The 11,133-nt window shown below is 52.8% G+C and overlaps 6 protein-coding genes across 6 annotated transcripts; 3 read left to right on the top strand and 3 right to left on the bottom strand.

The window, feature by feature from the left end:
• Positions 1-2,315: 2,315 nt before the first annotated feature.
• Positions 2,316-2,522, top strand: PHYSODRAFT_503681 (hypothetical protein; the record flags this gene model as incomplete). Its single annotated transcript, XM_009528955.1, has 1 exon — positions 2,316-2,522. One exon carries the CDS (start codon positions 2,316-2,318, stop codon positions 2,520-2,522), a length of 207 nt encoding a protein of 68 aa, XP_009527250.1.
• A 1,886-nt stretch (positions 2,523-4,408) lies between these two features.
• Positions 4,409-4,717, top strand: PHYSODRAFT_300961 (hypothetical protein; the record flags this gene model as incomplete). Its single annotated transcript, XM_009528954.1, has 1 exon — positions 4,409-4,717. One exon carries the CDS (start codon positions 4,409-4,411, stop codon positions 4,715-4,717), a length of 309 nt encoding a protein of 102 aa, XP_009527249.1.
• Positions 4,718-5,051: 334 nt separating this feature from the next.
• Positions 5,052-5,378, top strand: PHYSODRAFT_300960 (hypothetical protein; the record flags this gene model as incomplete). The annotated part of the gene is made up of 1 exon (XM_009528953.1): positions 5,052-5,378. The coding sequence occupies one exon, from the start codon at positions 5,052-5,054 to the stop codon at positions 5,376-5,378; it is 327 nt and encodes a 108-aa protein (XP_009527248.1).
• Positions 5,379-5,590: 212 nt separating this feature from the next.
• Positions 5,591-7,332, bottom strand: PHYSODRAFT_300959 (hypothetical protein; the record flags this gene model as incomplete). The annotated part of the gene is given in 4 exon segments (XM_009528952.1): positions 5,591-6,097; positions 6,179-6,487; positions 6,519-7,083; positions 7,103-7,332. 4 exon segments carry the CDS (start codon positions 7,330-7,332, stop codon positions 5,591-5,593), a joined length of 1,611 nt encoding a protein of 536 aa, XP_009527247.1.
• A 349-nt stretch (positions 7,333-7,681) lies between these two features.
• PHYSODRAFT_261266 (hypothetical protein) lies at positions 7,682-9,707 on the bottom strand (the record flags this gene model as incomplete). Its single annotated transcript, XM_009528951.1, has 4 exons — positions 7,682-7,735; positions 7,814-8,330; positions 8,353-9,211; positions 9,479-9,707. The coding sequence occupies 4 exons, from the start codon at positions 9,705-9,707 to the stop codon at positions 7,682-7,684; spliced, it is 1,659 nt and encodes a 552-aa protein (XP_009527246.1).
• Positions 9,708-10,364: 657 nt separating this feature from the next.
• Positions 10,365-11,124, bottom strand: PHYSODRAFT_504246 (hypothetical protein; the record flags this gene model as incomplete). Its single annotated transcript, XM_009528950.1, has 2 exons — positions 10,365-10,883; positions 10,978-11,124. Coding segments are annotated over 2 exons (666 nt in total), but the record flags the coding sequence as incomplete, so codon positions are not given.
• Between the last annotated feature and the right edge of the window lie 9 nt (positions 11,125-11,133).

Genomic DNA, 11,133 nt, shown 5'->3' with positions numbered 1-11,133 from the left:
TGCCCACCGAACCTTACTGAGGACGCTTTGCAAGATCGTGGTAAGGTTCCAGCTTGTATTGTATAGATCTCGGCTGATCACTGTCGCGTATGTGGTCCATTCGGTGTAGGATCCCTGACCCGTAACACACACCGCTTCGAATACCTTGAGCATACAGGACGCTTCATCTCCTTTGAGCTTGGGGTAGCGCTGCTTTCCAGGCGGTATACGCTCCGTTTTCACCTCAACCGTCTTGAAAACCGTTGCGAATAAATCAGCCACGGTCAACTTCCACGCTTCCGGCGGCGCTACTTCCGGTGAAGCTCTCATGTCGTTCACTAACGCGTCGAAGATTTCTTCTGGTTGGACGTTCAGACCTCCCTCGATGGGTGACCACTCGGGATGATGTCCCGCTTTCTCGTTCTTCGGCCACACAGCCTGGGGCATCTACGCTGCTGCCGGTCTCTGGTTCTTGTCGTTCTGGCTTCTCGCCCCGCGCTTGACTGGGAGCGTCGTCCTCTGTCCGCTCGTAAGCCTCTTCCTGTGAAGGCGGCGTTTCCGCGACGATCGAATCCATCTCCTCCGAGTCTGCGTCGCCGAGCGCCTGGTCATCTCGGCGGGGCTTCCCTGGGTCCGGTGGCTTGCCGTTGTCGGGCGGATCCCCATGCATGGGCGATCCCATGTTTTTGTATGTAAAGCCAGTGCCGTGCGCACACTTTGCTTCCAATCCCTCCAGCTGGTACACTGTGCTGTCGGGGCCTCGCCTCTGCTCTGCTAAATTGAAAGTGGCCTAACTCTAAGTTAAAGTTAAGCTAATCAACTGCCAGTACCAAGCACATCGCAGTGCAAGAACGGAGCGGCTGCCACTGCAAGAATAAATCGGTTGTCGCTGCAAGAAAACAAACTGATAAGGTCCCTGATAGAATGGCGCCAACTCCTTGCATAATAGTAAGCACCGATTTCGGCGGGGACGTTTTCTTTCGCTCTCTTCGTCGTGGCCTTGCGCGTTAAACCAAGCTCGAATTTCAGAGCACGGCATATATTAGCAGTAGAAAATTTCTTCTAGAAATGTTTTGTAGTGCAGGAAACGCTGACTTTAAAGCTGCTTGCAGCTCCTCGATATAAAAACAGGGATGCTTTTCAATATTGTAGACGTAGTTTAGTACGATAGATCGCCAACGCATGTCAATCATCGACTAGAAAGCAATCATACAAAGCGAGCGAGTTAGAATTAAAATGTCAGGGCCGTAGTATTGTCGGATTTACTCCAGCCATTCAACGAAAGTGAGCACATAACTCAACGTTAACTCGTTGTCTTAGCAGCTATTCTATCTTAAATCGACGAGTTAGCCTCCTACCTCAATGATGGGCTAATCACCGTGATTTGCTAAAACAACGAATTACGCACAATACATTTTGAGTCAGCATTTTTCTTACAACTTCGATGATCCCCTTTCTGTATTTCTCTGAGAGTAGGGCGTTGTATTGAGTAGGTATATCATAATAATAGTTGGCTGTGTTTCGATCTCGTACGCCCTCGATCATGCTTTTCATGGCAAATTGACCCTATTTTTACTCTCACTCACGACAGCGCTTTCAAGCGCGTTTGGCGTAATGGCCACTCACACTGCTCCGACGCTGGGGCTTACCGTGCAGTCCATTTCCTGGTGCAATCGGGCCGTCAACTGGACGAAGAAGCTGGTTCAAGCATGGTATAAGTTGCAGGTGAGCCATCGAGGGGGGAAGTATTCACTGGAGAGGCTGCTGGCGCTGGAGGAATACGCTCGAACTACCTCGCTGTCTCGAGTCCTTATCGTACGCCGCTGCCTATTACGTTTGTGGTTCTCGTACAAGAATTGATTCCACTGCAGAAACCGAGCGAGGGCCCGCTTGCCAACTACGGCTTCTGGATCCGAGTAGCTCTCTTGACTGGCGTCGTCGCTCACACTGCAGCAATACACGCACAATTTCTCGTGGACCGAATTAATTTCTCGAGACGACAGCTTTTACTTAATTTTTGCTGCGTTGGCGTCACGTTTTCAGTAACGATGATGGGGATCTCATGTGCAGTGGGGTTTCCTATTGCCTTCATTTTGGTGACAGCTCTTCCTGTATTCTACTTCATCCTGCTGGTTTCGCTTCGGATAACCGCGGGTTGGCGCTTTTTCGAGGACATGGCGAAAGACAGGGTTCAACTGTTAAAATATGTCTCCTTTATTGTCATTCAGGGCCTGATGGTCATCGTATATCGAGCCTACCAGACACTGCTTACTATTGTGATCGACACGCGCTATGAAATCCCCGTGATCCTGTTTCTGCCTTGTATCAAGATGATGATGAAGTATTTATTGTCGATTGGGACCACCCACGTAGAAGACTTAATGCCCGAGTCTGTCATCTTCACGGCGGAATTCTTCAACTCTCTTTACGTGGCCACATTCATGCAAAGAACTACGTCTCCTGTCACGCTCGTTACGATGGCGACGTTTGATATTTGCCAAGGAGTCATCCATCTGTACAATTTCTACCGCCGCGTAAGTTAAATCCGCGCTCGACTCGATGAAGTGCTAGGACAAACTACTTCGCACAGTTTGCTGGGATTGATCAGGTCACTCTGCGACAACACGGACACGTACAGAACTCAGACGAAAGCAAGAGTAAAAATACGCTCGGTTCTCCAGTACCAACTTTCCGACGCGCTAAAAACGCTGCTGGATACACTAGCGGCCACTCCGTGCAACAAATCTGCGGGTTTTAGAAGTGGATATCGTGTTAAGCCCGTGAGGCGGCACACGGATACCGCATCAACAAGTTTCAATGCAATCGGCAGTATAACACCAAAGGTTAATCCTTTTGGACGGTCAAAGCGCTCAGCATAGATTCAACCACTCGAAGAAGCCAACGCCAGCTTTAGCAATTCAACGAGAGGAGCTGGGTCGCGAAGGAGCATTCACAGCAAGGAATCGCTCGTTTTACGTGGCACGCTTGAAGCCGTTTTCAGTACCGAATGCCAAATTCTGCCGGAGTACTTGGAATCGTTAATTCCGGTATTTTACTGCTGCATGGTTTTGACAATCATCCGCCTCCCGAACGCGCAGTATCCCATGGACCTCGACGGTGTGACGGTGGATAACGCACTTGCATCCATACACGGTGTGCTTACTCTGGCGCTGGTAAAAATAATTTATTTCGTAATTTACGTTGCAGTTCTTCACCATGGCTGCGGATTGTCGGCTCTGCATCAACTCGCATTTGTGCACGAGACCCAGATGCTGCTGGTTCAAGATAAAATCGCTATTTGGGTATTGGCGACTTTCGCATTTCGGGTAGTTCACTTCGGTACGTGATTCGTTGTGTGGTGCGTTTTCGTTTGGATCTAACATTCATGACGTCAAATGCTCGCAATTAGGGGTCGATTTTACCTTTAAGTTTTCCTGGCTCAATTCCTGATCGTTTGCCATTGATTCAAAAGTATTTACTTCAGAGAAGTAGTTAAAAAAACTTACTGACCTACACTAGGAATCAAGAAAAAGTCGTTTCTCCTTCTGTATCTTATAGAAGTCTGGTTTACCCAATTCCTAAGAATAATAGTCGAAGTGGGTTAACAATAGGTCCTTGTGCATTGCTGACTCAGATTCAGATTTATAATTACTTCAGTAGTAGAAAGAAAACTTCCGACAACCACTCGAGCAATGTCTTCGCAGCAGCGAATACTCCCTGAACCAACAGACACGCGGGATTCGAGTCACGGCAAGCACAGTTGCTTCAGACAGGTAGCGTTAGCGTTAATGGATTCGTGGCTTTCCGTCCAAGTGAGTCACTACGGCGGCAAATACTCACTTGAACGCGCATTGGCCCTCGAAGAGCAGATTCAGCGGACGTTTTTTTCTCGAGTGCTCTTAACGGTTGCGTGAGCACCTGCCCCAGTCATTCTGCTGGTGTTGTATCAAGAATGCGTCCCCCTCCAAAACCCTGCAGAAGGCTGGAGAGCTAACTACGGGTTCTGGATTCGTGTTATCATTCAAGGGAGCGTAATAACGTGGTCGGCATCAATTCATGCAGCGTTTTTTCTCGGTGAGACTTCTCTTTCGAATTCAAGGCTTGTGCTTTGCTCTATCTGCGCTGGGATTGTGTATACGGGTGTAGCGTTGGGAATTGCTGCAAATTGGCTCTTTCCTATTCAATTCCTACACCTGCTGCTGATGCCCGCGACACCAGTTCTACTTGTGCTCGTTTTTGGTGCCGCTATTGGGTTCAACAGATTTCGATTATTAATAGCAACTTCACGTACAGCTCAGCTTCACCAGCTTGGAAAAATGTTCGCCGTGCAGCTCCTGATGACGATCTGTATGAAATAGCGTTCCGCTATGTTAGCGGCTCTGTGCTGGAGCTGCCTGTGGTTTTGCTCCTGTCGCTCGTCAAAATCGCAATGAAGAACCTCATAACTTTCAATGTGTGGCATATGGAAGACCGTGTGCCCGAAGAAGTAATCTTCAATGTCGAGTTTTTCAATGCGGCGTACATGGCCGCGTGTCTTCGTCTGTCACAACTGTACTTGGAGTCATGGCGGTTGACATGGTCGGCACCGTCATCGAGTTGCGCTGCTTACACCAACGAACTCGACGTATTTTCGCTCGCTACTGCAGCTCGAGTGATGTTAGCCAAGAACTTCCAACACAAGTACGAACATGGGCTCAGCATACGACTCCACATGCAATTCGCGGTGTTATTCAAGTGATGTCGTCCTGTCCTCACCGCGTATCAGATAGAGGGAAGGCTCTTCTTGAAAATTTGCAGATTTTTCCCGATGACCCAACGGGGCTCGAACTAAATACACCCGAACAACCGACTCACCATTGTACGCACAGAGCGACACCATGTAGGTGCGATATACGCCGAGCAGTCCCCGTGCATCCAGCATCAATGGCGAAGGATTTTCTGCGTCGAATAAGTGCCCGCCATTCGAAGCAACAGGACGGAAATTCGCTCAGGGAGCCGTTAGAATTGCTGTTCACTTCCGAGTGCCTCGTGTTGACCGAGTACCTGAAGACTATTGTTCCTCTGATGTACATATGTATGGCTGTGGCATTTTCATGATTCCTGCCGCACAATATCATTCCGAGATGGAAGGCATCACTCTGAGCAACGTGTATGGCAAGTTATTGGGAGTTTTTGCCTACGGGCTACTGGAGCTGGGATCTTTCGTCGCGCTAGCCGTTGTTCTACGGCGAAACTGCGGTATCAGTGCCCTTTATCAACTCGGATTCGTACTCGAGACGCAGATGCCTCTGGTTCAGGCCAAATTTCCACTCTGGGTCGTCATGCTGCTGGCTTGTCGAGTGGCTCACTTCGGTGCGTTGGCACGCGCTGAGCAAAATATTCGAAAGAAAAGCTCATGAAAACTTGATTTCGTATGTGTGCATTGGTCAAATTGCAGGTGTTGACTTCACTTTTCAGTTTGCATGGGCATCCGATACCAGTAACTAGAATCCGAGATAACGTTATGATAGCAAATAAAAGTACATGAACCTATGAATATGACATGGTGATCAACCAACCACGCAAGCGTCCGAAAGCCAGAGATATTTTTGTTTCAGTGGGAAAAGCACCATCACCGGATGTGCGGGCCGTGTGAGATTCCCTGCAACCCTCGACTTCCCACGTGAACTGTGGGTGACACGAATCCGTGCCTAGCGACCAGCTCATTATAGTACACAACGTGTCCCTCATCCAGGAACTTCCGGAGGAAAATCTCGTTGTACCGCAATGGGATCTGGATCGCTTCGTCTCCGTGGCACTTGGCCATCATGATGCGGTTGCGGATGTCGCCGATGACCGGCAGGTGCTGCGCGCAGAAGACGCCGTGGTATTTCTGCGCCACGCTCGTGCTGGAGCAGCCCACATAGCTGCAGACCCGCGTCTGACTCGCCGCGGAGTGCAGCGCGTAGTCCTGAGCGTTGCGTTTGTCCACGAATCGCTCCTTGTGGAGCAGCAGCAGCGAGTGGTCTTTGCACACTTTGAGGCCGCCCGACAGCTGTTGCCGTTCCTCGTGCAGTGGCCGATTTGACAGAGCTGCACGACGCGTCCGCCGTTGTTGACCCTCGTGCGCGGCGGGAGCCTCTGGCCGGCCACGTGTGCGTCAAGCACTAGCAGCCGCGTGAAGTGCTCCCGGCAGAAATAGTCGCGGCCATGCGCGCACAGGCCGCTCTTCTTGCAGCCACGGAAGGCGCACGTGTCGCTCTTCTCCGCCTGAAGTTGTGGGCGGCTTTCCGGCGGTGGGAGGGGTGGAGCTGGCGGTGCTGGAGGTTGCGAGAGCTGCTGCAGGTGCGCGCCGCACACGTTGCGCCCGTTGAAGAGGAACTCGCCTGCGTACGGGCAGTTGAACATCGAGCAGAAGGGGAGCGGCGTCCAGGCTGGCGGCGCGTACATCGATAGATGCGCCGATGGTGAATTTGTATGTGTTTTGCCTAGTTAAGCAATCTTTCAGCGGTCTTCTGTCCTCCCGCAACTCCAACAAGTTGGTCGCCCACAATTCCCACCACGGGTGCGACATATCCATGCTTGGCCACAAGTGAGTTGTAGAAGTGCACATGGCCCTTGTCCAGGAACTTGCGCAGGAAGATTTCGTTGTACCTCAGCGGGATCTGTACCTCGAAATCTCCGTCGCTCTTGGCGGCCATTATCTTACCCCGCAGGTCGTCGATCACCGGCAAATGGCCGGCGCAGAAGAAGCCTCGGTACTTTGCCGTCACTTTGTCTCGGTCGCACCCTACGTAGTTGCATACTGGCATCGCTAAGTGGCTTGCACACTTTCCTCTGATGTAGTCCCTTCGAACCAGGAATGCAGCTTGGCTCTGGTCCACGAACTGGTCCTTCTCCCTTAGTAGCCGCGCGTGGTCCTTGCATACAAACTTCTCGTCCACCGTTGTTCGACCTTTCTTCTTACAGAGCCCGACCTGGCACAAACGCACCAAGTTCCCATGGACGTTGACGCGTTCTCGAACCGGCAGAGCTTGGCCCACCACGTGCGCGGTCAGCTCCATGACGTGCGTCTTGTGGCGCTTGCAGTAGAACTCTTGGCCATGGGCGCGCGCCCCTTGCTTGCTGCAGTTCGGGAACGAACACTTTCTGTGGACTTGGCGGTGACGTTCGCGGCCGCGTGGAGAAGAAACCGTTGGCGGTGCTGTACGGACAACTCAGCTCATCGAAGTGGGCTCTGCAGACGTAGCGGTAGTTGTATTGGAGAGCGCCAGGCCGGGAACAGTTGAGCAGCTCGCACGGAGGAGCTACCTGAAGAGGAGGCGGAAGCGGGGTGTTGTTCATCTTTTGGTCAGTTTTACCACAACCAATCATTGCTTCTATGTCAGTAAGAAGCAGTGATTGGTTGTGATAAAACTTTTCGCGAGGAGTCATTTATCCGTTTTAACCGTTTTATAGTTTAACATGTAAAAACGTTGCAACCGAAATTGTCACGTGAGAGTTAGAAATGCCAAAAGTAACATGTAAAGTCAAAAAAGGTTTAAACGCATAATTTAAGCATCGGGAGTAGAATCCTCAGTGAGCTCAAATCCAGCTGCCTTCCAACGCAGCAACCGCCTTGAAGGTTCTGCGGGGCGGGTTCAGCGGCTCCGTTGCGAGTTCCTTGGCTTTCTGGTGCACAGCTTTGTTTTTTTTTCAAGTTCTCCCAGCTTCTCCTGAACCCTCAGTCCATAGTCCGGGTCCGCCTTGCAGAAGTTGGCAATGGCGCGAGCTTGCACTGGTTTGGACGCGTTGACCAGCGATCCGGCAATGTTGTCCGTGAGCCGCTCACGTGCCGCGGTGTCCAGCGTCTTACGGTAGAAGTCCCCACTTGGGAGAAGTTGTCGTCGTCCGCCGTCGAGAACTTGTCCACCACCGAGTGATCCCCTTGGTACGCGTGGTAGCGCAATGCGGGGCTTTCAACAGGTCCGCCGACGCTGTTAGGGAAGTAGTTGGGCGCGTCGTTCATGTTGCCGTCGACCGTCATGAAGCCGTCGCGCTGGTAGGTCCGCAGCTCGTTGAGGGGTTTATTCACTGGGATCTGCTGGTAGTTTGGTCCGAGTCGGTGCCGCTGCGTGTCCGGGTACGAGAACAGTCGTCCCTGCAGCATTTTGTCGGGCGAGGGCTCAATACCGGGCACCATGTGCGACGGCGAGAACGCGAGCTGCTCCACCTCGGCAAAGTAGTTCTTCGGGTTGCGGTTCAGCACCGGTCGGTTTGGTGCTCCTGCAGCGGATACGCGCTGTGCGGCCAGACCTTGGTGACGTCGAAGGGGTTCACGCTCTCCTTGGCCGCTTGCTCGGGCGTCATCGTAGCGTCCAGGTGGGGAAGTCCTAGCGCTCGATGGGGGTGTACAGGTCGCGGATGGCGTAGTCCGGGTCGGAGCTCGCGAGAGCGGCAGCTTCGTCCACTGGCAGGTTGCGGATGCCCTGGTCCGTCTTGAAGTGATATTTGACGTAGGTAACCTCTCCCTGGGCGTTCACGTTGACGTACGTGTGGCTGCCGTAGCCGTTCATGTGGCGGAAGCCGTCCGGGATGCCGCGGTCCGAGAAGAGGAAGGTCTGCTGGTGCAACGTCTCCGGACGCAGCGAGAAGAAGTCCCACATCATGGTATCCTTGAGGTGCGTGCTGGGCAGGCGCTTCTGCGTGTGGATGAAGCTCGGGAAGAGGATCGGGTCGCGGATGAAGAAGATGGGCGTGTTGTTGCCCACGAGGTCCCAGTTGCCCTCCTCCGTATAGAGCTTGATGGCGAAGCCGCGCGGGTCTCGCACCGTGTCGGCGCTGCCCAGTTCCCCTCCGATGGTCGAGAAGCGGACGGCCACGGGCGTGCACTTGCCCACGGAGGAGAACAGCTTGGCGCGCGAGTACTTGGTGGCCGTCTCGTGCGTGACCTCGAAGTAGCCGAAGGCGCCGGCGCCCTTGGCGTGCACGACGCGCTCAGGGATCCGCTCCCGGTCGAAGTGCGCGAGGTGGTCCAGCAGAGCGAAGTCCTGCAGCACGATGGGGCCGCGCGGGCCAGCTGTGGCCGAAGCGGTGAGCCCAGAGGGAGGTAAGGGGGCTCCGTTGCTCGTGGTGGCGACTGGCGGGGCAGCGGGAGCCATGATTTGAGTTGAAGTTGAAGTTGGTGGAGTGTTGGTCGTAGTGTTGGTCGCTTGACGAGGACGCCGCAAATTGAAGTGAACGATCCCGGAGGCGAAGTCATCGGCCATCAGAGCTAACAGGACCCCTTACGTGGGTGCATTGCCAGCCTTGTCGTACCCCCGGAATACAGCGACATGATAATTCCTTGTCCGACCTGGTCTCATCTTAGCTGAGCAAGAGCTTCTCATCCCTCTATTGATGAGGCTTGATGAGTATTTGCGATTGGTGCCGTTGTCTTACCTCCACGAGAACTTGAAGGTGAAGTCCACCCCTTTAGCATCAGAGATGTTAGCGAAGAAAACATGGAAAATGGTGCGAAATTCCTGCTAATCTTTCTTACCGAAATGCGTGACTCGGAAGGCCAGCATCATCATCACCCAGAGCGCGAATTTGGCTTGCACTAGCGGCATCTGAGTCTCGAGAACGAAGGCCAACTGGTACAGCGCCCGGATGCCGCTGTTGCGTCGGATGATGGTGGCCAACACGCCAAACAATATCAACTCCAGCAGACCGTAGGCGAAAATGCCCAAGACCTTGCTCCAAACGTTGTTGAGCGTGATACCGTGCATCTCGGAGTGGTAGTGAGCGCTGGGGAGGTGCACCAACACCAAGACGTCAAAGCCGTATTATACATGAACGGGATTATTGTCTCCATATACTCGGTCAAAATCAAGCACTCGGAGGTGAAGAGCAGCTCGAGCGGCTCACTGAGCGTGTTGAAGTTCTCGTGCATGCGCGAATGGAAGCTGCCGTGAGAAAGTGTCCGACACTCGTCGAGAGTGGGGGACGTAATTGGCTGGACGCGGGTACCAGCACACACGCTCCATCTGCACAATTACATCCATGTCTTCTGTGCGATATCCGCCGAGCGGATAGCCGAATCACGGAGAGGCGGCTGTAGCTTCTCAACCAGAACTCTCGCGTCTGCTGATAGCTGGTACGGTATGCAGGATAGCACTTGAACTCGTCCCTTAACTTGGGCTCGGAGCTTCTTCAAACTCGTCCGTTGAGCCCAATTCCGGACTGACGTGACTAGGCTGCCCTTGCTATCGCTAGCTGCATCCTTGCGGGTATATCGGCCCAGTATGTTGTATGTGCGCTGATACAGTTCTCTCAATTCGATCACGGAGTCAGCAGCATCGATCGCCATGATTACTAGGATAGTCGTCGCTGATGAAGCGGCCTGCATACTTGTGGCCAAGAAAACTGCGCCGAAGAAGTCGACGTTAAAAATGACTTCTTCGGTCCATCTGCGTGATCGTGACTCGCAGCAGGTTCTTCAGGGCGAGCTTGATGATAGACAGTAGAGTCGCTTGCCCACTTGGTATGCTGGATAAACGACAATCATCAGAAGCTGGACGCCGAACATTTTTTTGAGTTGCTTCAGCTTGGCTGACTGCAATGATACGTGCTGAAATACGCTTCTTCCTATGGCAATGCGAAAGCACCCCACTACCACGACCGAAATGCGGTGCAAGGATCATGTGCAAGAACGGAGTAGGGAACACCCAGTTCGCAGCAATTGCCAAGGCGATACCAACGTAGATGACTGCCATAGTAAGTGTATACAGAGCAAGCTGTCGATGAGAAAGAGCAGCTCCGTCGAGGAGGTGGCCGATGTGAATCGCTGAAGCAAATGCGATGACTGCTCCCTGAACGGCGACGCGAACCCAAAAGCCATAGTTGGCCTGCCAGCCTTCATCGGGACGCTGCAGAGGGACACTTTCTTGGCAGAAAACCACCAGCTCGGAAGCGACGGTGGTATCTAGCTCGTTACTTTACTTTAGTAGTTTAACGTGGCTTATACAGGCCTCAACCTTTGAAACTGAAGAAAACCACCGCAACAATCGGCGCTGGGGTGCCGACACTAACCAGCACAACACGAGAAAAGGGCGTGCGCTCGATGTACTCCTCGAGTGCCAGCAACCGCTCCACAGAATACTTGCCGCCGTAGTGACTGAGTTGGGTAGAGAACCTGATATCCGTCAGGTATCC

This window comes from Phytophthora sojae (genome assembly GCF_000149755.1).
Source record: "Phytophthora sojae unplaced genomic scaffold PHYSOscaffold_4, whole genome shotgun sequence".
NCBI classification, from domain to species: domain Eukaryota; phylum Oomycota; class Peronosporomycetes; order Peronosporales; family Peronosporaceae; genus Phytophthora; species Phytophthora sojae.
Note: the sequence above shows the minus strand (reverse complement) of the source record. Positions and strands in the feature narration are given on the sequence as shown.